Below are 27,891 nucleotides of genomic sequence, written 5' to 3'. Positions count from 1 at the left end.
AAAGTTAAAAACATTCTGCAGTATAATCCTTCATTTTTATTAAACATCAGTGCGTTAAATATGAGTCTGTGTATTTAAAATTAAAACATTAAAAAAATAAATTTAAAAAAACATAGGCCATTGGAATATAACATGTATATAACAAGTGTCTACTTCCCTGATGTGCATTTGGCATTAAAAACTATTAATTTGCCAACATGTTGATAATACTTTAAACTGTCATTATGTGATCAAGTATTTTAGCACTTTTCCAGAAGACACTTTGAATCATTAAAAGTCATAAATATTTCTACAATCAGTCACAAATCAAGTGATGCTATTCAGTATGATGGACTTGGCACAAATCGTCCAACAGAAACTTCCCTTTTTGTTAAAGCAAATCCTTTTTAAACATCGGCCAATGCTGCCTATGGTCGCCCTGCACCGTCGCGTTCAGGATGGGCGTCGTCGTGAACTCCACCGTGCACGGCCCCGGGAGGCAGGGAGCCGCCTCCAGCTCCAGGACTGTCACGTTATTGGGGGCGTCGGTGCTGAGGATACTGGCTGGGACGAAAAGTGTCAACTGGGGACCTCGCGTTGGCCAGTAGCGTCCCAAATTGAAACCATTGATCCAAACCTGCCCCTGAGGAGCAAAACAGAATACCGATTGAGTGAGACTGAAAGTTAGGATCAAGAACCACACTTGGACAATCAGTCACATAGTGTAGATGACAATTGAAGTCTTATAAGTAAGTATACCTTGCGCCATTTGGGCATGCTGATGTAAGTGTCTTGAGGTAGATCTGGGATTCCGCTAGGAATGATAAAAGTTCCCCCGTAGAATGCCGGAAGTGCCAAGGTAGCAGCAGTGAGCGGGTCAGCCGACGTGGGCTTGGTTTCCCAGAAGAGGCCCTGGCTGACCGCTTCGTCGATACTGAGGCTGTACATGGTCCATCCTTTGAGCGTGATATTGCTCAACATCAGGTCGCTCACGAGGCCCTGCGCAAAGAACGCACATGCACGGAGTCTCATGTGGGTCTGTTTATACTTTCACATTAGCACAATCGCTCCTATAGATGCTAAAGGCATTAGCTCTGACAAACTCAGTTTGTTGACATGGTCGTAACTTCACCAAGGTTATTATACTTGACAAAAACATACAAAATAATTAAAAGTAAAATTGAAAGAAACATTTTCGTTAACAAAATAAACTAAGAATAACTGAAACTACATTTTACAAGTAACTTATTGTGACTAAAAAAAAAATCACACCCAAAAGAAAACAAAAAAACTAATACAACAAAAAAAAAAGCCAAGGCAATTGTTTTTAATTATATTCAATTATGTCAATATTTATAATGTTTAATTATTACATTACTTTTAGCACAATATTATTCTGTACATTTTTTTCCATTAAAAACACATTGCAACATTTTTTCTTATTTTGTTTCGAGGAAGAAAAAAATTATGACATTTTATAAACATTGCCAAACCTTGAAGTCATTGATGCCTTTTCCATAGTTGATCCGGCCCATGTTCTCCACCAGGATGTCCAGCTGACTGCCAGCGTTGCCTGTCACGTTAATGCTTAGGACTTTGTTTCTCTCCAGAATCCCCGCAGCCACCTTGAAATAAAATCATCATGAATATGTCTGCATATTAAAGGATAACATTTAAACCCAACGGAAGTACAGTGGAACCTCTGAAATCCCATTCCAAGAGTTCTAATTCTTCAATTTGCAAATAATTAACAACTTGAGAGAGAGAAGTATTTTTGAGTTGAATAGTTTAACCACTGAATAAATGGTTTTATGATGATTTACATGCTAGAGATGCTGCTCTGTTTTCAGTGCTTTGTCGCCATCTTGTGGCCTTAATATGCAATTAATACCCCTTTTAAAGGCACTTAACTGTATATAATTTGCAAATTTTCCAAATTTACACAATCAGTTGTTGACTCACCCCATCCACAGACACGTACGCTCGGTCATGGACGCCGTTCAGCGGCGACAACAGCGGCGTGGGCGTGCTGCAGTTCACCGGCAGCTTAGTCCTGTAGAGCACGTAGCCAAATGCCTGCAGGACAGGACAGACAGGACAAATTTAAAGCAAAAACAAAAGTATATTTCCGTCCCTTTGTTCTCATAAGTATCATGTGTAACTGGTGTCTTTCGAGTTTGTTGCTCAGACGTAAAAAAAAAATATCTATTTTGGAAGCAGCTTCTGTCGTTGAAAGCGTGTCCTCATTGAGTTGCTCTACTTACACAATAACATAGCTGCAAAAAAAGGTTATTTTAGCTAACGAAAACTAACGAAAAAACTAAAATTCAAAAAACTATTTTGTTGACAAAATAAAATAAAAACAAAAATGTGTTAAAAAAAACGCAAACTAACTGAAACTATATTTTATGTTTACAAAACTAACTAAAACCATAATTATAGCAAAAATGTATTTTGTTTTAGTCTTTGGTAATTCATTTAATGCATGAGCCTTTGTGGAGGATTTTAAATGTGAATTTAAGTATATTTATTTACCCGGAATAAGGACGTTTGAAAGTGTCACACAGAAGTGACATCATCAAGTAGAAGCCAATAGAAAAGCACCTTCAAATGCCGTCACTCCACAACGACAATGACAACGAAATGCAACGCTAGGTAAGAAATGTTCTACTTTTCTCATGATTTACCTTGGTGTTTATTAAATATTGCACACAAGCAGAGGTGGCAAAACCAGGTCCAGAAAGTAAAAACCCTGTCAAAGTTTGGCTTTAACCTCAGGTGCTAGCTAGCTAAGCTAACTAGCTCCCTGGCTAGCTCCCATGGTACTCGTTTACCTGATAGGGAGCTAGCTAGCTAGCATCAATGGCTAAAGCCAAACTGGCAGGGTTTTTACTTTCTGGATCTGGATTTTGCCATCTCTGCGCACAAGTAATACACTAACTGAAATAAAAATTCCAAAACTATAATAACCCTGCTACAAACCGAGCATGGATTTTTCCTGAGACTTGTGAATGCCATTGAAATCCATTAGAAAAATATTATATATAATATTAAAATAGACAGATTAAAGTATGAAGAGATACCTGGTTGAGGTCAATGAACGTCTGAGGGAAGATGCTCTCCACTGGACCCGAGAAGGAGATTGTTTCTAAGGCTTCTGACACCGTTTGGAGCTGTCATAAAATAAGTAACATTCACTTCAGTAAAAGTAAAGAATAAAGTAAAATAAAAATAAAGTAGCACAGTTTAATTTGCGGATACACGCATGGCACAAATTGCACTTTAGATGTTCCATTTCTTGTGCCTACCTGCTGCATTTTAACAGTACCATATGCAAATTTGGAACTTGATGGCGGGATGAGCCCTTCAGGTACTTTGCGGTACTGTAAGAAAAAAATATGTGAGTTGCAGAATAATGCAATGGAATTTCTATTCACCGTACATACCATTTTGATCACCTCCCGGATCGCAAAGTATTTCTCGGTCAGGTCTCCGGCCTCAGTGAGTGGAGCGTTGTAGTCGTAACTGGTGGGTTGTGCGGCATAAGGCGAATTGGCACCTTCGGAGGTTCAATCGTGATCAGATGTAAGAAAATGCGTTATTAACCAAAAATATATATATACTGACCATTCCAGTATCCAAAGTTGGTCCCACCAATAAACAAGTACCTGTCAGGAGACAAAAGATGATTTTCAAAACTACAAAGACTCCAGACTATACTTGAGATTAGGCATTTACTGTATACTAATGTCGTCATACTTTTCTCAAATTGCATCTTTGCTCTGCTAATATTATGACATTTATTTCTCATAATATCGTGTCCTTACTTTTTGCAAGAATTTTACTTTTGGATGATTAGAATTTTTTTTTTATGACTTTTCAAAGAATTATTACTATATTTTCATATTGTTTTGACCGTCTAAAAAAAGAAGTTGTGGAGTGTCACTAGGAGTGTCAGGCGATTACAATTTTTAATCGGAATTAATCACATGACTTCACTCATGATTAATCACAAATTTGAAAAAAATTCTAGGTTTTCATACTCTTGTTAACAAAAGTGGGGAAAAAAACACACAGGTTGACGTTTGCACCCATGGCCAGGATCTCGTTGAGTGTCACAGCCACATTTTTTGTCGAAACGGCGGAGTGAGGCTCGCCCCAGTGGTCCAGCCAGCCCGTGTAGTACTCAGAGTTCACCTGGTGGTGCAGACGAGGGAAGGAAAGAAAGACGGCGAGTGAACTGGTTGAGACAAAATAAAAAATCTGCCTTGATACTTAACTATAATAAAAATAAAAATAAACATTAAACAGCAAATGGTGGTGTTTTGGTGAGCCTGGAATGGATTTCAATTCATTACAATGGGGACATTTGATTTCATACCCATGTAGATTGAGACACCAACTTGGTCACAGAACATAATATGACTCATAAAAATGCTTGCCAAAGGTCCATGAGGTTCTGCGTGTCGTTGCGCTGCAAACGCTGCGGACACATTGGAACCTGAAAGAAAATAACAAAACACACCATCAAGTCACTATAGTGGGATCGCTCGCTATCCGGACGCGGACCAACCTGGGCCGAAGTCCACGGTGGCGTAGACGCCTTGGATGGCGCCGCACTTGAGGAAACCGACTGAAGCGCCATCGGTGGTGAACAGCACCACCTCCTCGCCCAGGTAGGACCGCATCAACTTGTAGAGGTGGCGCATGTAGTTGTAGTCGCACGCAAAGTAGCTGCCGTATTCATTTTCCACCTGAACAGCAAAGTGTTAAAGATGCTGCCATTTTGATGTGGTACTACTCAACTATGGAATTATAGTGGTAAAAAGTTTTTCAGTTTTCCTGATTTTTAGCGGGCGAGCTTTGCACGGTGTGGCCACTTTATAGTGCCTTGTTGTTACAGCGTGAAAAAGACCCGTAATTCATTCTTCCAGGATGTAGAAATAATATTTAATTGGCATTATAATTGGGTGTGCCCAAAAAATCTATTCTCATTTAGTACGATTTAGAATCGGGTTTAAATGTCCCAAAATCGATTTAATTTAAATTATTTTATACTGTCTTGCCTTTATTTGGAGCGCTGTTCATGTTGTACCCGGTTTGGCCACTGAGGGGCAGTGTGGTTCCACGCGGTCTAATACACTGTTAAGTTGTAGCCACATTAGAGAGTACAAGGAAAAAGTCACGATCACGTTATTCCAATAAAAGTTTTTTTTTTCAGCGTGGAGCCCTTCTTTTGAGTGATAAAAGTGCCGCGAGTAGCGCGCTAATTAGCATTAGCGAGTCAGACTAGAGTAGATCATTACAATTCCTTGCACAACTATCGATTGAAGCAAAAATCATTGTCGATCAAATCACTTTGAATCAAAAATCAGTTTGAATCGAAAATCGAATCGCAGGCCCAAAAATCGGAATTGAATCGAATCGTGAGACATTCAAAAATTCCCACCCCTACATTATAACAAGTTGACCTTTAATAGTTGCAGCCTAGTAGTGCACTAGACGCAATTCATGAATTCCACACATCCGCTTACTCTTTCCAATCCACTAATCAATTATGACGCAGATCCCTATTTAGCGCTCCAGCGTTCATAGAAGCAAACAACGACAAGAGCCCAAAGCACCTGCACGCTGATGATGGGGCCACCATTCTGATAGAGGAAAGGCTTCATCATGGGTAGCAACTTGCCCATCCAGCTATCCACCGCTGCTATGTAATCTGAAAAAAAAAACAAAACTGTTTTATAGTGTGATTACTGCTGTGTGATTCAAACAAATATATTAGCTATATATGCGACTGCTATGCTAGGATTTTCACCTGGATCTGAAGAGCGCAGCACGATGTCTTTCTTGTGGAGAAGCCAGGCAGGCAGTCCTCCCTGGCGGACACATATTGTATATTTGTTTTTTGTTATTGTTTTAGTCACTGGCCACAAGGTACAGTAATAAATGAAGAGATCCAATAAAAAAAGTAACAAGTAATATGTCTCAATTTGTTACTGTCAAATAGGTATATATTTAACGATGTGAGCATTATGACGATAGTTAATATTAAAGGGGAAATCAACATTAAACATTTCTTGACAATTTGTTGAATGTGACCTCACTAAACTAAACATGACATTCTGATTAATGCCACATTTGTGGAGTATGAGTTATGAAGCAAAATCCAGCTGTTTCTCTCCATCTCACGGGGCGGCCATTTTGCCACTTGCTGTCGGCTGAAAATGACATCAGTGTTGGTCAGGGCTCAGGCAACAACCAATCACAGCTCACCTGATTTCTGAAGCTGAGCTGTGATTGGTTGTTACCTGATACCCGAGCAACTGTGATGTGATTTTCACTTGACAAGTGTCAAAACTGCCGCCATCTGATATTGATAAAAACTACTGGATTTTGCTGCTTAACTCATATTCCACTAACGCAATATTAATCATAATACCTTATTTAGACTAGTTGGGCTGTATAGAACATACTATTGTCAAGATTTTTTTTGTGGGGTTGACTTTCCCTTTAACTCATTCGCTGCCATTGACGGCAATAGACGTCAAAAATTAATTTGAATTATTTCTATTTAACATTTTCCCCCCAAAAGTATCAAAACATAGAATTTTTTTATTGCATGACTTCACTAGTTAACTCACGATTAATCACAAATTTTATATCTGTTCTAAATATACAATAACAAAAATTCTAGGGTTTCATACTCTTGTTAACAAAAATAGGGAAAAAAATGTTAAACTAATAGAAATAGTTCAAATGAATTTTTAACGTCTATTGCCGTCAATGGCAATGAATGACTTAAATTCACAGATCTTTTTTTCTTGTAACCTAACCTCTGCGTTTTTATTCTCAGGCCAATGCAATTCAAAAAAAAATTGCGCAATAAAAAAAAAAAGTGTTACTTTGGCAGGGTTCGACCCCAATGAGGAGAAGGACCGCATAAAATGGACGGATGGATGGAATTTCTCTCACCATGTCCCACTCGGCACAAATATAAGGCCCCGGTCGAAGGATGACCAGTAAGCCGACATCCTGAGCCAGTTGAAGGAAATGTTCCAAATCTCTATCCCCGCCGAAGTCATATCTACCTGGAGAGTCCTCATGAAAGTTCCATGGAATGTACCTGTGACGGGAAACAAGTGCATCGGAATCAACAAAAATAGACAATTCCATTCTTGAGTGGCACATAAATACCACGGAAATAGGTTGTGTCGTTTTTACGGCATTTCCACCGACACTTCCCGACAACATATGGCACGGTTACGTACGTCTGGATGGCATTCAGGCCCGCCATGTACATCTTGAGCAGCCGGTCCTTCCAGTAGGCCCTGGGGATCCTGCTGTAGTGGATGCTGCCCGAGATGTAGCGGAACTTCGCGCCATCTTTGCGGAAGCAGTCGTTCTGGTAGTCCACGCTGAAGGACGGAGGCGCGGCCAGCTGCGAATAGACAAACACCTTTTATACATGCTTTATTGCCACGCACGTGCTCGCTGGAGGAAAGACGACTTGTTTGGATAAACAGTTTTTTTAATGGCTTGTCAGATGACTTTAAGGATGTGTCAGCCTAGTCAGACAGTCAACAGGTCAGTGTGGCCTCATTTTATTTAAATAATAATAATGCATCAGATTTGTATAGCGCTTTTCTGGAGCATCAAAATGCTGTGACTCCATTCTAGCGCCACCATAATGCTATTTTTTTTTAGCTCATGACCCAAGAAAAACAAAAAACATCCGAAAAAATTCAAACAGAGAAAATTGTCATGTTGAATGTTAATGAGAAAGCCTGATAAAAAGGGAGATCAAATATTTTTTTTAAAGTGTGGCTTTGGACCTGATTTTTTTTAGGGCCTATAAATGCTTTTAAAAAGGCTAGCGATTGTCTATAGTGCGTTTTCAGTATACGTACAGATTCAGGTTACGTCGTCACCACAGGAGCGAAACTACGTCGTAAAAAGAAGAACCCTGTTCGTTGCTCCTCTCGTGTAAATACACAAAACGGTTCCAAATAGTAGTGACTGAATGCGTGTACATTTAGCCAAATTCTTAAGTGATGTGTTCTAATCTCAATTTTATTCGAAAAAGCAGAAGTTATTTACCGACAATCCGACGAGAAGTAGCAGGAAGCTTGCAAGACCCAGCAGCGGCATGACAAATCCTTGCCCAAAACTTCTCCAGGTACTTTTCAAACAACATAAAAGCGTACGTTTTTTTCTTTGTTAGGGGGCTTCAATTTTATGTGTAAACTAAGAGGAGGTGTCATTATGCAGCATCTCGTGGTGCGGAAGTTCTAATCATGTGATACCATATTTGATATGCTGTAATGACGCTTTTTGACCAAAAGATGGCAACATTGGGGTGACGACTAAATATGGCGCCGCGTTTTGAAAGCGACAAAGAAAAACTTGTTTTTTTTTTAAATTATGTTTATTAAAAAGAATTGTCTCTGAGATAGCTTCGAGCTATTGTATTATTAAGTGGAGACATTTCTCTGTAAGTAGTTTTTTAAAAGTGTTCATTTATTATCTAAAGAGTTTATTTATTCCTTCATGTAGTGTTGCAGTTCACCCTCCGACCGAAATGTGGCGCTAGTGAAAAGGCGTTGTTTACAATAACACGGAAGCACGTAACCACTACCGAGTCAACGCAGTGTTCACACGTGGGAAGAGAGAAGTGATAGCTGAGTAGGAAAACATGTCGAAAAGCAATAATGTGAACAACGCTTCGAAAGTGGTACACTTAGCGGAGGACGACCAGGACCCACCGCCAATGACCACGCGAACCCGCAGCGGCCGCGTAGTGCGTCGCCCCTCTGGATTCCTGAGCTCTGAAACCCCGACGAGGACACCCAGTAGGAGGACCAGGAGGTCCGTCATACCGGAAAAGAAAGAACCGGAGGAGCAGGCGCCGGAGCCGGTCGAAGAGAACCCCACAGTGTGTGTCGTACAGGGAACACAGGAGGAGGAGACGCCCGCAGTGAGTGTCGTACCGGAGACGCAGGAGGAGAAGCCCGCAGTATGCGTCGACGCGGAGCCGGAGGAGCCTCGCACAGACGCCGCAGCAGACGCCGCAGCAGACGTGGACATAACCGGTCAAGTGTCCAAGCAGGCCCCGGTAGAAATCGCGCCAGCGACCCCGAAGACTGAGTCGCAACCCCCCAAGAAGAAGCCTCGTCTGGGGCCTAATGTCAAAGCGACTGTGGTTATTCCTCTGGGGAAGCCAAAGTCAGGGCGAGTGTGGAAGGACCGCAACAAACAGAGGTGACGTTGTATTTATTATTATTAATTAAATTATAATGCATCTGTTTACAATATATCAGTGTTTCAAAAACGGCATGCGAGCCCAAATTAAGAAATGAAGGTGTGGTGCTTCTTTCTGCAGAAAAAAAAATGCAACTAAATAAATGTATAGCATTCTTAAACTGGGGTCTCAAACTTGCAGGATGGTAAATAAAATCAAAAGCGGCCTCCACGGTTTTTGTTGTTTTGCTGACCTGGGTGTCTTTAAAAAAAAAAACACGAAAACATTTAATCACTTATAACTTAGGCGCATGACAGCTTTTTGAGAAATTGAATTCTGAAGTGACACAGTGTGAAAGGGAAAGATATCCTGTCATCCAGTCATGTTATTTTCAAAGTGTGCGTGAAAAGAAAGGTACCAAAAAAAGGTCACAAGTATTGTAATAAAGGATACTACAATTTATAAGCAACTATTTGACCTTTATTGTTCTTTATGGCCGCACTGTAAAACATTTTTATAAAATTGACAAAGATGAAAATGGACATTTCCACAATAATTAGGCTATAGTCAGTTTAGATTCATAAACGTAAAGTGTGGTTGAAGTTTCTTTTTTTTCTTCTTTTTTTTAAAACTACAGTTTTTTATGAACTTGCTTTTTTTTTTTTTTTTAATTATTGTGTTCTTTTCTGTTAACTATGATAACCACGGTGTGCCTGTGTAGGTTCTCTGCATTAGTACGAGACACGTCACTGTGCACCTCCTGGGAGAAGAAGATGCAGGCCAAGCGAGAGAAGCAGCTGGTGCAGAAGTACACGTTGCAACTGAAAGAGCAGAAAGCCAAAGCCAAAGAGGTATATATATAAAATTAAAAAAAAAAACGGCAACGACAAAGCATTTTCGCTCCATTTTATTAATTCCCTTGTGCCCCACCGTCTCCACAGGACAAGCGGAAACGGCGAGAGGAGAACTTGAAGCGACGTGCGGAAAACGAACGCAAAGCGGAGGTCGTGCAAGTGGTACGTAGTCGCGTGACCCTATTTGTTGCAACCCCTCAAAAAAAATTTTTTTAATGTTTGTAATGTAATATATTTTTTTTTAAATTAATATAGCACACCAGTATCGTACTTTATAATACATATACAGTAAAAATATAATTTAAGAGTTTGTGCGTTGCTTGCTTCTCATGTAGCCAAATGAATTCCAGATGACACTGCATGTGACTGTAAGGTTATTTATTGCAGTTTGCAGCGGTGTAGAACTGAGCTGCATCATATAGTAAAGCTGTTCCTTAGGTGAAGATAAATAAATTAGCCAAAATATTAGGATCGCCTCTCACTGTGATAAAGTCCAGTTACGGAACGGGTGAGGTGGTGTACCTAATGAAGTGTCCATTGAGTTATAAGCAAAGCTTCATGTTTTACAGCATTACAAGCATATCACATTTATTTTTTTGATGGCTTTTCTTTTTTTTTTTAAATTTTCTGTTGTTGTTTTCGTCAGATCCGGAACACGGCAAAGCTCAAGAGGATGAAGAAGAAGAATCTGAGGAAAATCGAGAAGCGCGACACGCTCGTATTGCTGGAAAAGTCCAACAAAAACAACCAGAAGAACCAGAACCACAACAAAGCTCAGCAAGCAAAGAAAAACAAGAGTGAAATTTTGACTTAAAGACTTATTTGCCTTATTGTTGTTGCTCTCATGCAGTTGCTTCACAGAGGATTTACTTTATGTACGTACACAAGAGCTTCAAAACGTTCTTGCTAAGAGTCGGAAGCAAAACGTTTCAAGTGTTCTTAATGAACATTACGATTGTTGCTGTACACGTCCCTCAAGTTGCTTTCAGCCTGTGATTTTTCCACTTGCAGGACTTTCTATTAAATAAAGTATTCCCTGAAGATGCTTGGATGTTTTTCCATTTACCAGAGAACATCATACACACGGACTTAATTTAGCAATAACCAGTGATTGTGAAACGTATTACAAGGAGTACCACCTCAAAAAATACTTATTAGCTCTCCATGCGCCAACATTAGGACCAACATTAAATTGCTGTAGCATTTTATGCCCATATCAAAAACGAAATTGATGTTTTATTTGTAAAATGTATATTTATTATTTTTGTAATATTGTGCATGGTTTAAACATTCAGTGTTAAATTATGAAACTACAGAATGATCCACTCAAGTTTACTCATTCACTGCCATTGACGGCTATAGATGTCAAAAATTCATTTGAACTATTTCTATTAGTTTCACATTTTTTTCCACTTTTGTTAACAAGTATGAAAACCTAGAAAAAATGTATTGTACATTTAGAATAGATACAAAATTTGTGATTACTCTTGAGTTAACTAGTGAAGTCATATGATTAATTACAATTAAAAATGTTAATCGCCTGATGTCCCTAACTAAAAACAAAACAAATATTTAAAAATTAGGGTCGTCAGACGATTATTTTTTTTAAATTGCATGACTTCAATAGTTAACTCATGATTAATCACAAATTTTAGATCTGTTCTAAATGTACAATATTTTTTTTTCTTGGTTTTCATACTCTTAACAAAAGTGGAAAAAAATGTGAAATTGAATGAATTTTTGACGTCTATTGCCGTCAATGGCAGTTAATGAGTTAAAAAATTGCACCTAAATGTTTGAAAACAGTTCTAAAAGATTATTATAAAACACATTATGGTGAAAAGTTAAATACAACAGCGGGCGGCCATTTTGTCACTTCTGTCAACTCAAAATGGCACTACAGTTGCTCAGGGCTCAGGTAACGATCAATCACGACTTACCTGTTTTTCAGAAGCTGAGCGTGATTGGTTGTTACCTGTGAGCCCTGAGAAATCGCAATGTCATTTTCAGTCGACATCAATTGGCAAAATGACCCTGAGATGGATGGATACAAACGGGTGGATTTTGCTGCTTAATTCATTTTCCACAAACGTAATAGTGATAAGAATGCCGTGTTTAGACTAGTCGGGTTCCATTCATCATACTGTGAAGAATTTTTTGGGGTTGACTTCCTCTTAAGTCACTGTAACAACCTTGGTTGGCCAAAGTAAGCTTGGCTAAATAAGTGAACAATTACTTTTGATATGCTGAAATGTGATGATTTGGACTATTTTACTTAAAAAAAAAAAAGAGGCTCCAAACGATTACTGGATTATTAAAATAGTTGTCAATTAATTTGACAATCGATGACTTTTGACAGACACATCACTTGGTTCGACTCTACTGGCGTACCTAATGCAGTGTCCAATGATGTACACTTGATCACCTAACTAAAGTCAAAAAAAATCTCACGCCAGCGTGCGTTATATCTCAATCGAATCTAAATCTAAGTTAAATGTGTTTTTCTTTTGCTTTGTGGGAATTTACGTCAGCAGCATAAAAAAAGATTTGCTCTGACAAGAAGAAGAAGAATGTATACAGGAAGTTCCATTAAATCAACAGACTTGCATCCTGCATCACCAGATGAATCGTTATCAGTTGAAATGAGACCTATTATTGTTTTCAAGATTTGCATACCAGTACAATGGTAAGACGTTTTTGCACCCGAGTCGAGTCACCTCATTTTTAGGATCTGCCGATACCGAGTTCCAATCCGATACCTTGGCAATGTATAAAGGAGAAGAAAAGTACCTCATTTTTTGTTTTGTTTTTTATATTTGAACAAAACTATCCCAACATGACACAATTTGATTCATTTGGTGAGTACAGCAGTTAGTAGAGAGGTTTAGCACCCACAACCTCGCCAGCAAGATGAATTCTCGCGGTATTTATGAGGTCACAAACTCCAGAGAATACATCTTGTATCGCCCCCGCTGATCGGACCAATCGGGCGTTGTTTAGGCAGGACGAAAAGCAATAAGCACCGATGGCAGGGGGAAACAAACAAACCTAACAGATGAATGGATGCTGCAATTAATTATTTAATTATGTCCTCTCAGAATTACTAACTGTTTCCTTGTTGGATTTGAACAGCGAGAGGAGTTTCGTGCATTTTTTATCTGATAAAGATGTTCCTGCACCCCCCCCCCCCATCCACTCCCTAAAATGAGACGGAAGACGAGATTGTCAAAGATGCCGCATCGTCCAATCAGCTCGAAGTATTGTACAGCAAGCCCCGCCTTTCCCAAACGGGTCTGCCGAGTAAAGTACCAGATTGATAATGTGAAGAACTCATACAAATGAATGCATCCTAAGACACAAGTGAGATCACACTTTATATATAAAATAGGCAGGTCATTTTCAAAAATGGCCGCCAGTCCGTCAGAAATACTCTAGCGTCCTTGTCTTTGGTTATCGCTAAATTTGCTGTCAAAGTTTAAAATTTGGGGTCAAGAAATCCAATCAAGTGGGTTGAGCCCAAATAAAATAAACAAGACGTGAAAGCTGTCCTGTTAAGCCACACTGCATCCATTGATGTCATAGCCGCGGACTTACATATGAATGGACCGTCAATGGGCTCCTTGCGTCTGAAGCCAGAGGGCAGCCATCTTACGTTGCCACTTTTACTGACAACTTCAATGCGTTTTTATTTTTTATTTTTAACAAAACACTGTTATCAGTGCGTTTGTATCAACCATTCAGAGTTTATTAAGTCATATCGAAGTTATATAATAATAATAATAATAATAATAATAATGAAAAACATGATCTTGTCCTCCCAATTCCGATCAGCTAGCAATGACGTGATAGGGGTGATTTTTGATCAGGTGGTCGGGATTGAGACATCCCTACCGGCACATAATTTTGGCCCGTCTCACACTGTTTTGCAATTACTGTGCTTTATTATCCACAAGCTATTTTACAAATGAGTAACTTTGATCATGTATAATCTATTTACATAATTAGATTGAACATTTTCCACATGTCCCTGAAATTACAAATTAATTTCTACCCTGTCATATATATATATATATATATATATATATATATATATAAAATTTAAGACTTTTCCCCCATATAATAAAAAAAACAAGAAAAAAATACCCTATGTTTCTACACAAATGGCTTAATAAAGTAATCCTAAACTTGAAGCATCATGAACCGGTTTCACAAAAATGAAACAAAACCAACTGACGTTAGTGCCAGTATTTGTTTTTCTTCAATGGAATCTAAAACAGTGGATACTCATAGTCTAGATTAGAATAAATGTTAAAACATATCTTTTGTGATGAGATAACCCTTATCAGCTCATCCAAGGTTTCGAGTTGTTTAATGCCACTCCCAATTGAATTTGACTGCCAGACCAGAAGGAGCAGCACAATGAATTGGATTGCGATATTAAATGATCATGCACAAGCTGTTAAATTCTCCAATTTAATTATATTACTCTTTGTTTTAAGTACATCATAAAGTAGTATTTAAAAAAAAAAACGTGTGTGGTGAGGTTAGAATACAAGTGTCATTGTTTGTGGTGTTTATTGTTTTAGTGCTTAATGTGGTGGTTGATGTTGAAAAAAAAAATCCAATACCAAAGAAGTCATGGGAAGAAAAAAAAAGAGGAAAACATCCCCTGACCTCAACCCAATTGAGAACCATCCAAACAGTAACTCTGAGGGACAGAATTTATGATTTTTAAATTATTTTTTTTATATCTCAAATGCTTTGACAAAACTGCATCAGAACACAGCGCAGATGTGTTTTCACTCGGAACCGTGGACAGCGACACGTCTCTACCTTTTTGCTCATTCCACAGTTGTCCTCTTGTGTGGACAAACTTGTCAGCGGCGCGTTGGTGCATAGTGACGTCTTCGTCCACGCTTGTTTGCTTTGCAAGCGGTCCACGACACAGCGATGCCAAGATGACCTTGGAATGAAAAGCACAAAGGTGAGCAAGGTGATAGGAATGATCCACATACGCCTTCTTATGGTGGTCACAAGGTCTATAAAAAGGTCAAATTATTCAGTCACACACGCACACACACTCGAGACCTCAAGTGATCAAGGACCCAAAAGCACAATCAAGCCAACACTTTGTAAGTATAACAGCTACAAAAAGTATAAATACTTTAAGTGACTTAATTCTAACTGTATGTGTATGTATATGTATATATATATGCAATTATTATTATTATTATATGTGTAATATTACAATTTATTTTAATGCCTGTTCTTATATTGTAAAATATGTTTTTCCCTTAATACTGTACAGTATAGTAATAGAACTGCATTCCAAATGATGTCAATTTTTTTTTTTTTTACAACTTAATTATTGTATGCCCTTTCCCTTCATAATAATTTATTCTAAAATAATTTAGTTTATTTTTCTCATAATATGGCTTCTTTTTTTTAAGGGGGGGGGGGGTCAACATTTTTTCAAAAGTTTTCTTTCCCCCCTCAAATGGTTACGACAAATTTTTTATCTTGAGCTACATATTAAATATAAATTTCAAGTTGCCCTCCTGTTATATTCTGTATAAGTCTCACATATTGTTTTCAGTTTTTTAATATTGAAATGTTATTGGTTTTTAATGTTTGAAAAAAAGAATACCAGCTTGTGATATAACTATTCCTCTTGAATGTTTTTCTTGTAATGTTTATTAAAAAATAAAATGCATTTATTTTCTTTTTATATTACAAGGTACATCTCATATAATTGTGTTTTTCCCATGATCATTTTCTTCCAATATTATGATTTCATTCTTTTTTTTCTGTTACAAAGCAAATTGCATTGCAACGGTACAACATTATTTGTATTGAAGTTTGCTGTCGTAGTATTTTCCTTTCTTTTTAGTATTTAAGTACTATTAAAACTAATAAACTTCATTTTTGTTGTTTTTTAGATATTTGTGAGGTTTGTTTTCTCGGGGGAAAAAAATGCTCTGGCTAATCCTGCTCCAACTCCTGATCATCGGTGAGCACCTCTGTCTTATTTCTGTACTTCACATCTATTGAGGACAACGTCCAAGCTCATGCTTTCCTTCTTTTTTTTGTTCCATAGCATCAGTAAATGCTCAGAACACCGGAACCACAGACGGCAACACCGCAACCCCAGACGGCAACACCGCAACCCCAGACGGCAACACCGCAACCCCAGACGGCAACACCGCAACCCCAGACGGCAACACCGCAACCCCAGACGGCAACACCGCAACCCCAGACGGCAACACCGCAACCCCAGACGGCAACACCGGAACCACAGACAGCAACACTGCCACAACCGACACTGCAACCACACCTGTCATGACCACAACAACCGCAGCTGCCACCACCACAACCGCAGCTGCCACCACAACAACCGCAGCTGCCACCACAACAACCGCAGCTGCCACCACAACAACCGCAGCTGCCACCACCACAACCGCAGCTGCCACCACAACAACCGAAGCTGCCACCACAACCGCAGCTGCCACCACAACAAGCGCGAGAGCCACAATGACGACAAGCGCCGCTGCCACGTCCGCCCGCGTCAGCGGCATACCGTTTCTCTTATGTCACCTTAGCGTGGCACTCAAACTTGCTTTTGATTAATCACTTAATAAAAAAGTCTTTTTTTTAATCAAACATTTTTTTGTCCCGCCAAATTTGAAGCGCACCGTTTGTGTTAATTCTTTTGACATTTAATGTTACGAGGACGTCTTCAACATTTTTTGATCCACTGCATGCTCTCATCCTCCTCTTTTTCTAATCAGGTAATTACTTCATAATTTAACGCTGGAGAACCCACGGGGTCAAATTCGGCCCCTATAAATTCTGCTACTCAAATAACAAATGCCTTTTATTTATTTTATTTTTTTTACAAATTTAACTTCAAAAGTCCAGAGTGCCACTTCTGATCCCTGCATGGTGCCATCTAGTGGATGAATATTGCACTTACATGAGCCAGAGTGGTGGTGACAAGATGGCTGGCAAGATGCTGTTTTGTTGAGCTGGAAATCAATCCAAACAAAACCATCTTCTCAGAAAACCATCAGATGGTAAAATTGTATTTTTTTTGCCAATCTATTTCATATCATGTTGCAGAATGCCTAGGAGTATGTTTTATATATATATTTTTGATAAATTAGCAACTCTGAGCTAGTTTTTTTAAAAAAAAGGGTTAAAATTGAAAAAAACATATATTTTGGTGTTCAGTGAATTTATAGCAGTCATTTAATGTATAATTCATAATTTTCCAAAGAAGAAAAGGGTTCTTGGGTTCTCCAGGGTTAAAATGATTTTAAAAAATGACCCCAATTGTTTGGCATGAACAAATATTTTGAGTGTCATATGGAAAAAATTATTAAAAATTTTAACTTGAATGCATGTAGTCATGTTTTGTGAAGTTGCTTAAAACAGTAGTCTTAACATTATGTGTATTTTAAAGAATATCCTGTATATATTTTTATGTTTTTATATTATCAACTGTCGTTTAGAGGCGCCGCTCAACTTTCTCTAATGTTTTGTATTTTTCCATGACGTATGAAACGAAACTGAAACTTAACTGTAATAAAAGCGACGAGGTGGCCGGGGGAGGACAGGAGAGAGTCGGAAGGAGCCGAGCGTGAGTTAAGGTCTCGCGCCTCCTCTCCTCTCCCAGCCGCGGTTGCAATAAAACAAAGCAACAGCTTCTGCCTCCTTTTTCCTTGGTGCACGGTCAGTAACTAAGGGGATCTGTAATATCAGACCCAACATGTTTATTGCTCAAACACAACCTGTACTACCTTTAACATAACCATAATCCACTGTCAAAATCAAGGATTATCTGTGGTCAAAATTAATAGTACGATTAATCTGCGTTAATACATGATTAATGCGATAACTTTTTGTGATTCATTAATAAGTTAATGCTTTAACTTTGACAGTACTACATCACCATGGTGTGCTTGTGTACGTTCTCTGCATTAGTAGCATGCCTGTCAACTTGTACGTTTTATACGTATTTTATACGTTTTTTTACCATTTCAAATCATGTACGCCGTACACCGACTTTTGTACGGGGAAAAAAAATGCGCTGACATGCGCATGCGTAGATATACATAGAGTAAATATCGTGGAAGCAAGCATGGAGGAGCCACCTAGTAAGAAACGAAGAACTCAAGGATCGGGTCGACACCAGAAAGAATGGGAGTTACTTCAAGGTGAATATGCTGGCTGGATTAAAGCATCGTTAAGAGGCACTCAATTCTCATTCTGTGTCCCTTGCAATAAAGACGTGAAAGTTGCTGCGAGTGGATTTTACGATCTGAAGAGCCACTTTAAAACTGCCGGACACGTGGAGAATGTGAAAAAAAACAATTCACATGTCCCATTAACCAAGCACTTCGTCTCTACCGCAAATCCTGCAGCATCCCACAAAACGACAAATGCGGAAATTCTCTTCTGCCATTTTCTTGCTGAGCACAACATTGCTTTCAACAGCTGCGTACCACTTCTCGGATTTGGTGAAAGTTATGTTTCCGGATTCACAGACAGCTAAGGTAATTTATTATTATTATTATTATTAGTATCATTCATATCTACAATGAATCAGCATTTATGGCACCGTGTCAAAAATTAAAATTTTATATTTTAATATTATATTTTTTGCAGGAGTTTGCATGTCGGAGGACCAAGGCTACGATGATTGTTAAGGAGAGCCTTGCACGTGGCTACACCCAAGACGTCATTCAGTACTGCAGAGCTCACCCATTTACCCTCATGATTGATGAAAGCAATGATCGTACTACCAAAAAGCGACTTGTTGTGTTAGCTCACTTCTTTGATGGGGAGAACACAAATACCAGACTCCTCGATTTACCAGAGTTGGCATCAGGCACAGCAGCATCAATCTTTGCCGTTATTGACAACATTTTACAAGAAAATGACATTCCATGGAGTAAGGTTGTGGGATTTGCAAGCGACAATTGCAACACCATGGTTGGAAAGAAAAACTCTGTCTTGTCTAGGATAAAAGAAAAAAATGGGGCTGTTTTTAGTGTTGGATGCATTTGTCATCTTGGCAATCTGTGTGTCAAAGATGGACTGAAGACATTGCCAGTAAACATAGATGACTTGCTGGTGGATATATTTTATTTTTTTTAAAAATAGTTCCAAACGAATTGAGGATTTTAAAGAGTTTCAGGACTTTACAAATTCCGAGCAAGAAAAAATCCTAAAGCATCGTCCGACACGATGGTTGTCTCTGCAAAAAGTGGTTGAAAGAACATTGTCTCAGTACGAAGCACTCAAAAGCTACTTCGCTAGCCATGCGGATGTTGAAAGGGCAGGTAAAGTGAAAAGCATCCATGATCGACTTCAAGACCCTGTTACTCTCCTCACACTCCACTTCCTCAGCTTCATCCTGCCTCAAATAAATCAATTCAATATTGTGTTCCAAACAGAGGCATGTATGATTGGAGATTTGCTACCAGAAATGGAAAGACTCTTAAAGAAACTCTTGGTGAAATTTGTGCAAATGGAACATGTCAAATCTGCTGATAGCCTGCTGGCAGCCACAAACAGATGCCTGCAGCATGAAGATAGCAGGCTTGCTGTTGGCTTTGGCACCAGGGCCCTCTTTCAAGACACCAATGAGGAGGATGAAATCAGGCAAAGCATCACACCAGCCATGCAAGCAACTTTTTTTTTCCTCTGTTCGCTCCTTCTACGAGGCTGTTGTAACTAAAATGATACAAAAATTTCCATTTGAGAATACAATACTGAGTGACTTGGTGGTGTTGGACCCAAGAAAGAGAGAGATGTTGGTTTACACAAGTATTGTTAAGCTTGCAAACAAGTTTACACCAGACTTTGATCAGGAACAATTAAAAGATGAATGGGAAGACTATCAACTAATACCTGATGATCTTCTCCCTCAGAAAAGTCAGGATGGACAACCAATTCGTCCGGAGACATTTTGGCCTCATGTGTTCAAAATGAAAACTGGTTTGGGGCTGGATCGCTTTCCACTGATGAGAAAGATGTATCTAATTTTACTCAGCCTTCCTCACAGTAATGCTGATAGCGAGCGGCTTTTCAGCCATGTGAGGAAAATTCATACAGAGTACAGAAAGACAATGGGAACAGACACTCTTACTTCTTTATTACAGATGAAATTGAACTGTGACAAGTGTTGCTCACAAGTGAGACCCTCATTAGAGCAGATAAAGTCTGCTAAATCATGCACATTGGCTTACAATAGGAAGCACTGAAGGCACAGTTTATTGCATTGTAAACTTTTTAAATTGAATAAAAGACTTTGTATGCAAATTACCTTTGTTATTTCTATTACACTGTCTGGTTACCGCGAGTAAACATGCGTCGTACGGTGTTTGTAAGTTTTTTTTAGGATTTGTAAGGGGAATCATAATCATTTATAAGGGCAGTTATCGGCAGAGGTTGACAGGTATGTAGTAGTCACTGTGCACCAAATAATATAGAACGCAACAATATTGTACTTTATAAGACATATACAGTAATAACATAATTCAATGGAATTTAACAGTTTGTGTGTCATGATTTGATTTCCTGCTTCGATGCCTGTTGATATTGTGCTGTTGCTGTTGTGTGTTCCATGGCCACCAGAGGGCAGTATGCCAAGTCATGGCTGTCCATCAACTGCGCGTTCGGTCATTGTTTAGTTTTTACTTTATTGCACTGCAGTACTGTACAATGGTTGCCGTTGTGAAAGCTGTTCCTATTGTGGCCCTCAAGTCTAGTTAAATAAACTAAACGACAACATTAGGAACACCTCTCACTACGATGAGCTTAAACAAAGCTTCATGTTATACAGCATTACAAGCTTCTTTTTTTCTTTCTTTTTTTAAGGTCAGCTCTGAAACACGGCAAAACTCAAGGGGATTGTGACACGCTTGCACTGCTGGAAAAGTCCAACAAAAACAACCAGAAGAACCAGAACCACAGCAAAGCTAAGCGAGCAAAGAAAAACAAAAGTGAATATTCGAGCTGAAGACTTCTTTGCCTTCATGTTGTTTCACAGAGGATTTACTATATACACAAGAGATTCAAAGTTGGAAGCAAAACGTTTCTAGTATTGTTCACAAATAATACAATTGTTGCGGTTTGGTGTACCTAATAAAGTGTCCAGTGACGTACACTTGATCATGTGTTTTGCTTTTTGGGGGATTTACGTGAGCAGCTTCAACAACGGTTGCTTGGACAAAAAGAAGAATGCATATGGGGAGTTCCGTCAAGTAAGCATTCACTCATTCAAAGCAGTAAGAATCCTGCGTCACCACATAAATGATTGTTATCAAAGTTAAGATAAAGCCTCTTACTGTTCTGCCTGTTGATAGGCGGCAGATACAACCACTATCACAATAACGGCAAATGAGATAAATGGTAGATGGGTCGGTATCACTATGAAGTCCCTTTTGGTGACCTCATCAGAATCAATCAGTCATGAAAAGATTTCCATACCAGTGCAATGATAAGACACTTAAAATGTGTTTTTGAAATTGTATGTTTAATTTTGGCATGTCTCACACTGCTTTTAAATCCAGGTTAAAAAAACAACGAACCCCCCCCCCCCCCCACACACACACACATACCTTTGAATAAGGTATTTCAAACTTTTTAAATCATGTTTGTTTCCCCTTTTAGAAAACCTCTTACTCTAAATGTTTTAAAGTGTGCTGTCTAATGTTAACATTGTCATTGTACGTTGTTTTAGTCAATTTTGTAAGCAACTTTATTTGTTTTCTCCGCTTTGCTTTTTGAATGTTAACTGCTGTGTTTGCTGATGCTTATAGATGTTGTCTTTCCTCGTGTAAAGCACACCGAGTTGCCTTGTGTATGAAATGTGCCATAGAAATAAAGTTGCCACTACAGTGTGCGCAATGAGTGTTTTAATATTAAGTTGATCTGATAAAATGAATAACTTTGACAATGTATAATCTGTTTACATAATCGTATTAAGCATTTCCACGTGTCTCTGAAATAGCGTTCCACCCTGTCATTAAACCGTTTCCCAAAAAACAACAACCTTTGTTTTCAGTCATTAACGGCCAATATTTTGTCTTTCTTCAATGGAATATGAAACAGTAGTTTTACAGAATAAATGTTTACATTTGTTTTTTTTGTGACATGTTAACCCTTAATCAGCGCATCAAAACAACAAAAGGCTTTAAGCTGTTTAATGCCCCTCCCAATTAAATATGAGTAAACTCACCTCAATACATCATAATACTTAATAAACTCAAATGAGATTGTGTTTTTTTTAATTTTTTTTTTTATTATTGTTTTAGTGTTTAATGTAAAGGTTAATGTTGAAAAAAAAAAAGCAAAAAAGCAAAAAAGTTGTGGCCTAAATGGGCTCAAAAGGAGGAAAGTTTGCCATTCATCCCCTGACCTTAACCCAATTGAGAACCGCCAAACAGCAACTCTGAGGGGCAGAAACTATTAATTTACAATTCCAAATGTTAGGTAGGTTTTTGCTCCGACCCGTGGACAGCGACACTGTGACGGGCGTGTGAACCCATCACGAAGTGTGGATGAATGAATGGACAGTCTTGTGAAATAATAACTGACAGGTATAGACAAAAGCGTCCCCACCTTTTTGCTCATTCCGCAGATGTCTTTTTCTGTGGACAAGCGCCCTGAGAATGTGATGACGGGATTGTCAGCGGTGTATTGGTGCACAGTGACGTCTTTGTGCACGCCTGTTTGTTTTGCACGCCGGCCACACAATAATGCAATGACCCTGAAAAGAAAAGCACAAAGGTGAGCACGGTGGAAGGAATGATCTCCATACGTCTTCCCGCGGCTGTCACGGGGCCTTATAAAGAGGCAAAAGTCACACAGACACAACGAGACACCCGAGACCTCAAGTGATTGAAGACGCAGAAACACAATCAAGTCAACACTTGGTAAGTGCAAGTTCTTCTGTCTACTGATGCTGATATTGTACTTGAACATTTCTGCGTAACATTTATTAAACATGTTGTTAAGAATGATTGTAACAATATAGAAGCGATGTGGATAAAAATAAAAACTGAAGCTATGAAAAATTCAGAAGTATAATTCTTGTATGTATGCTTAATGTTAAAGCTTTATTGTTATATTATGTATGTTTTATTTTTGTTCTTATATTGTAAAATATTTTTCCCCTTATAGTAATATAACTGAATTCTCAAATAATCTTGATTTATTTGTCAAATTTATTCTTGTACATTATTTCTCTTCATAATATTACATATAAACTTATATTATTTATTCAAAAAATAATTATTTTCTACTCCTCATAATATGACTTTTGATTTAGGGGAAGGAGGGGAGATTTGTCCCCCCCCCCCCCGCCTTAAAGGTTATGACAACTTTTTATTATTATTATTATCACGATCTACATAATAAATATAAACTTCAAGTTGCTCTCCTGTTATATCCGATATAGTCTCACTTTTTTTTCTTGTAATATTGAAACTATACTGGGTTATAATTTGTATTTCTTTGAGCATTATTGCAATGTCAATGTCATTGAAATGCACATCACAAAGCAATACAAAGTCCATATAAAACAAATAAGAACATTGCAATAAGACAACAGAATGTCACAGTAAGACGACAAGATAAAAACATAACAATGTAAAAAGAGTTAATGGTCGCAGTTCCGCTTGTCCTTCAGCCAACATTTAAGTTCATTTCTTTGAAGGATGAGTACGGGAGACATTTTTGTGACGGTACAACGTTATTCATTACAATTTTTTTCTATCATAGTATTTTCTTTTCTTAAAAATTATTAAAATGAATAAACTTCTTTCTTTTTTGTTTTTAGATATTTGTGAGGTTTGTTTTCTTGGGGGAAAAATGCGCTGGCTAATATTGCTTCAACTCCTGTTCATCGGTAAGCACCTCTGTCTTATTTCAGCACTTCACATCTATTGAGGACGATGCCCAAGCTCACGCTTTCTTTCTTTTTGTTCCATAGCATCCGTTATTGCTCAGTCGCCTGCAACCACACCTGACAACATAGCAACTGGCAACACTGCAACCACGGCTGACATCACAGCAACTGGCAACACTGTAACAACACCTGGCAACACAGCAACTGGCAACACCGCAACCACAGCTAGCAACGGTGAGACGGGCAACACCGCAACCACAGCAGGCAACACAGCAACGGGCAACACCGCAACCACAGCTGGCAACACTGCAACCACACCTGGCAACACAGCAACTGGCAACACTGCAACCACACCTGGCAACACAGTAACTGGCAACACCGCAACCACACCTAGCAACACAGCAACTGGCAACACCGCAACCACAGCTGGAAACACAGCAACTGGTAACACCGCAACCACAGCTGGTAACACTGCGACGGGCACCACCGCAACCACAGCTGGCAACACTGCAACCACACCTGGCAGCACAGCAACTGGCAACACTGCAACCACACCTAGCAACACAGCAACTGGCAACACCGCAACCACAGCAGGCAACACAGCAACTGGCAACGCCGCACCCACAGCTGGAAACACAGCAACTGGTAACACCGCAACCACAGCTGGCAACACTGTGACGGGCACCACCGCAACCACAGCTGGCAACACGGCAACCACACCTGGCAGCACAGCAACTGGCAACACTGCAACCACACCTGGCAACACAGCAACTGGCAACACAGCAACCGGCAACACCGCAACCACACTTAGCAACACAGCAACCGGCAACACCGCAACCGCACTTAGCAACACAGCAACCGGCAACACCGCAACCACACCTAGCAACACAGCAACCGGCAACACCGCAACCACAGCTGGAAACACAGCAACTGGTAACACCGCAACCACAGCTGGCAACACTGCGACGGGCACCATCGTAACCACAGCTGGCAACACTGCAACCACACCTGGCAACACAGCAACTGGCAACACCGCAACCGCAACCACACCTAGCAACACAGCAACTGGCAACACCGCAACCGCAACCACACCTAGCAACACAGCAACTGGCAACACCGCAACCACACCTGGAAACACAGCAACTGGCAACACTGCAACCGCATCTGGCAACACAGCAACTGGCAACACCGCAACCACAGGTGGAAACACAGCAACTGGTAACACCGCAACCACAGCTGGAAACACAGCAACTGGTAACACCGCAACCACAGCTGGCAACACTGCAACGGGCACCACTGCAACCACAGCTGTCAACACCGCAACCACAGCTGGCAACACAGCAACTGGCAACACAGCAACCACACCTAGCAACACAGCAACTGGCAACACCGCAACCACACCTGGAAACACAGCAACTGGCAACACCGCAACCACACCTAGCAACACAGCAACTGGCAACACCGCAACCACAGCTGGAAACACAGCAACTGGTAACACCGCAACCACAGCTGGTAACACTGCGACGGGCACCACCGCAACCACAGCTGGCAACACTGCAACCACACCTGGCAGCACAGCAACTGGCAACACTGCAACCACACCTAGCAACACAGTAACTGGCAACACCGCAACCACACCTGGAAACACAGCAACTGGCAACCCCACAACCACACCTGGAAACGCAGCAACTGGCAACACCGCAACCACAGCAAGCGGCAACACTGGAGCTGCAATGACGACAAGCGCCGCTGCCATGTCCAACCACGTCAGCAGTGCACTTTTATGTCACCTTAGCGTGGCACTCCTTAAACTCTACACAATATAAACCAGTTGATATCGTTGATTTTATTTAAAATGTCACCGAACACGCGTTGATGATACAGTGTGTTTTACTGTTGTCATTTAAGAAAAGTCTTATAATTTTGACAACCTATTATTTAATGTTCATTATGATTGTGTGTCAGTATTAAGTATGTTATTTTTTTATTTTATTTCAACTCTCATTTTATTTCAACTCTCATTTATAAATATATAAATATGAATGTGTGATTGTGAAAGTATGAAATGGCAATATTGCACAGATATTGTAATTTATTTAAATTGAATTTATCGAAGTAAATGAATAAATCTTTTTAAATGTGTGCTGATTTACATGACATGTATTGAACGTGTCCGTTTCATCATCTGCATTATTTTGACTAATGAAGATTGCGCATTTTCCACATTTTGACATTTCATAGCAATAAAAACAGCATACATTTTTTGGTTTATGTTGAAATAATGATTTTTCCAAAAGTGACCCAAAATACACCAAAATAAACTTATTATAAAAAAGTCATTCTTTTATACAGAACCTTTAAAGGTCCATTGTGCAGTTTAAAAATGTAATATTCAAGCTTTTTTTACATCATACATGCTCCACCAATGCCCAGATGAGTACGAAGAGCCCTGACTGTTTTACCCCGACTGCACCTATCAGCTTTTATCTTCCCTCTACAGTAGAGTGTGTGGACCCGCACACTCCGCAGTTTCTTTGGGGAGGGTAGGGGCAAAGTTTTTCTGACGTCATTTGAAGTCATGCTGCAGTTACACTTTGGGCCAGAGGTGGCAGTCATGAGTAACAAAACGCACAAAGATCCTTTGTGTGCTTTGAGGCCTTTTTCAAGCCCAATTTCTACAAAAAATTATATTTGATTTGCCAGTGTGTTTAATCAAATTAAATGTTGGTAAATGGAGGGTTGAACCTGAAAAACGACTGATGTATTTCATACATATGTATATTTTTTAAATGGCATTCAAGACAGAGCGTGTGCTGACCGCAAACGGGATTATGTGGGGATGCTGAAACAGTGAAAGTGTAATACAGCCAGGGTTGGCGAATCCAGGTCCAGAAAGCAAAAACCCTGAAAGAGTTTGGCTTTAGCCACAGGTGCTTCTACTCAACAGGTGAAGACAAGCTCGTACTTGCCAGTGGAAGTAGAAGCACCTGTGGCGAAAGCCAATCTGTGGCAGGGTTTTTGCTTTTTAATCCCCAACCCTGAATACAGCATAAGAATGATACTGAACATACAAAGGTAGCCAAATGTGAGATTTGTGACTCCAAAACAAAGTACCTGCAATGTAGCAAATAAAAATCCACTTTCCATTTCCTCTAAAACATCGATTAAGGCTTAATTAACTATTTATGAATCCCTGTTTGAAAAGATCTTCAAGAAACCTCAAAGCATCTTTGCTTACCTTTTTGATTTGATGGGACAGCGGTCCACCTTTGGGAGACATGGGCGTTTCTGTCTCGTTCCCTTTGCATTAGTGATTGCTCCCCTGTTGCTTGAAAGGGGCTCTGGATTATCTCCTAGCCTAGCACATTATGCCATAGGTGGAGAAATCATGTACGAGTATACGAGGACAGACAGCAAAAGGGGGTTAGAAGTGAAGAAGGGCTGACTGAAAGACACACTTTCAGAAAAGGGAATTCTAGACACCCTACTAAGTTACTAACTGTAAGAAACCAATGTCAATTTTCCTTAATCTGTCCTTTTACTAACAGATCGTCTACGATGTGATGAAGCGGCAAGTGAGTAACGTAGCACTCTCTTCAGAACGCCATGTTTTTATTTTCATATTTTACAACACAATCCGTTTTTTTTTTGTTTGTTTTTTAAACAAAACAACAAATCTGTTGTGAACGAACGTTAATCATTGTTAATACGATGACCTGGAAACGATTACTCACCCAACCAGAAAATGGAGTTTGGAAGACCAGCCTCGTCACAAATATTGTCGCTTTAACTGTATTATCGGCTACTGAGCAACCTGGACCAGGTCAGAGATGTGACGTCTAAAGTCACATTAAGTTTAGATTCCAGTTCCTGTTCTTAAATCTTTACCCTTTGGTTGC

The 27,891-nt window shown here is 39.4% G+C and overlaps 3 protein-coding genes and 1 long non-coding RNA gene across 7 annotated transcripts; 3 read left to right on the top strand and 1 right to left on the bottom strand.

Moving 5' to 3' along the window:
• Positions 1-13: 13 nt before the first annotated feature.
• Positions 14-27,890, bottom strand: glb1 (galactosidase, beta 1). Of its 4 annotated transcripts, XM_077571665.1 has the most exons (19): positions 27,727-27,884; positions 27,231-27,350; positions 22,705-22,852; positions 14,908-15,037; positions 7,251-7,420; positions 6,955-7,105; positions 5,798-5,858; positions 5,604-5,716; positions 4,553-4,733; positions 4,422-4,480; positions 4,055-4,176; positions 3,607-3,647; positions 3,426-3,538; positions 3,288-3,362; positions 3,063-3,152; positions 1,942-2,055; positions 1,473-1,604; positions 739-978; positions 14-622 (listed from the first exon to the last, which is right to left on the bottom strand). In XM_077571665.1, the coding sequence occupies exons 4-19, from the start codon at positions 14,917-14,919 to the stop codon at positions 371-373; spliced, it is 1,926 nt and encodes a 641-aa protein (XP_077427791.1). In that variant the 5' UTR covers positions 14,920-15,037; positions 22,705-22,852; positions 27,231-27,350; positions 27,727-27,884; the 3' UTR covers positions 14-370. The 4 variants fall into 4 exon arrangements, with proteins under 4 accessions (XP_077427791.1, XP_077427790.1, XP_077427788.1 ...); XM_077571664.1 differs by lacking the exon at positions 22,705-22,852 and having other exon boundaries at positions 27,231-27,890; XM_077571662.1 differs by lacking the exons at positions 14,908-15,037; positions 22,705-22,852; positions 27,231-27,350; positions 27,727-27,884 and adding an exon at positions 8,080-8,306.
• Positions 7,891-11,115, top strand: ccdc86 (coiled-coil domain containing 86). The gene is made up of 5 exons (XM_077571667.1): positions 7,891-8,158; positions 8,536-9,240; positions 9,942-10,071; positions 10,162-10,236; positions 10,721-11,115. Exons 2-5 carry the CDS (start codon positions 8,675-8,677, stop codon positions 10,886-10,888), a joined length of 939 nt encoding a protein of 312 aa, XP_077427793.1. The 5' UTR covers positions 7,891-8,158; positions 8,536-8,674; the 3' UTR covers positions 10,889-11,115.
• Positions 15,054-25,966, top strand: LOC144054776 (uncharacterized). Its single transcript, XM_077570054.1, has 5 exons — positions 15,054-15,206; positions 16,014-16,084; positions 16,172-16,693; positions 23,924-23,992; positions 24,077-25,966. The coding sequence occupies exons 2-5, from the start codon at positions 16,048-16,050 to the stop codon at positions 25,816-25,818; spliced, it is 2,370 nt and encodes a 789-aa protein (XP_077426180.1). The 5' UTR covers positions 15,054-15,206; positions 16,014-16,047; the 3' UTR covers positions 25,819-25,966.
• LOC144055577 (uncharacterized) lies at positions 18,577-20,400 on the top strand. The gene is made up of 2 exons (XR_013294903.1): positions 18,577-18,629; positions 18,742-20,400. It is a non-coding gene; the product is annotated as an uncharacterized LOC144055577 (long non-coding RNA).
• Position 27,891: the final 1 nt, after the last annotated feature.

This window comes from Vanacampus margaritifer, chromosome 7 (genome assembly GCF_051991255.1).
Source record: "Vanacampus margaritifer isolate UIUO_Vmar chromosome 7, RoL_Vmar_1.0, whole genome shotgun sequence".
Lineage (NCBI taxonomy): Eukaryota > Metazoa > Chordata > Actinopteri > Syngnathiformes > Syngnathidae > Vanacampus > Vanacampus margaritifer.
The sequence above is the reverse complement of the archived record's forward strand: the minus strand, read 5'-3'. Positions and strand labels throughout refer to the sequence as shown.

Bases quoted from the DNA above. Each gene is read 5' to 3' on its own strand.
- glb1 (XM_077571662.1), bottom strand. From the start codon at position 8,130: ATGCCGCTGCTGGGTCTTGCAAGCTTCCTGCTACTTCTCGTCGGATTG. The intron at 7,421-8,079 runs GTAAATAACTTC...GTCTATTCGCAG, and splicing joins TACTTCTCGTCGGATTGTCG to CTGGCCGCGCCTCCGTCCTT. The intron at 4,734-5,603 runs GTGCTTTGGGCT...TTTGCTGTTCAG, and splicing joins GCCCCATCATCAGCGTGCAG to GTGGAAAATGAATACGGCAG.
- ccdc86 (XM_077571667.1), top strand. From the start codon at position 8,675: ATGTCGAAAAGCAATAATGTGAACAACGCTTCGAAAGTGGTACACTTA. The intron at 10,072-10,161 runs GTATATATATAA...CCGTCTCCACAG, and splicing joins AGAAAGCCAAAGCCAAAGAG to GACAAGCGGAAACGGCGAGA. The intron at 10,237-10,720 runs GTACGTAGTCGC...TGTTTTCGTCAG, and splicing joins AAGCGGAGGTCGTGCAAGTG to ATCCGGAACACGGCAAAGCT.
- LOC144054776 (XM_077570054.1), top strand. From the start codon at position 16,048: ATGCTCTGGCTAATCCTGCTCCAACTCCTGATCATCG. The intron at 16,694-23,923 runs TTGATTAATCAC...TTTTGTTTTTAG, and splicing joins CGTGGCACTCAAACTTGCTT to ATATTTGTGAGGTTTGTTTT. The intron at 23,993-24,076 runs GTAAGCACCTCT...TTTGTTCCATAG, and splicing joins GCTTCAACTCCTGTTCATCG to CATCCGTTATTGCTCAGTCG.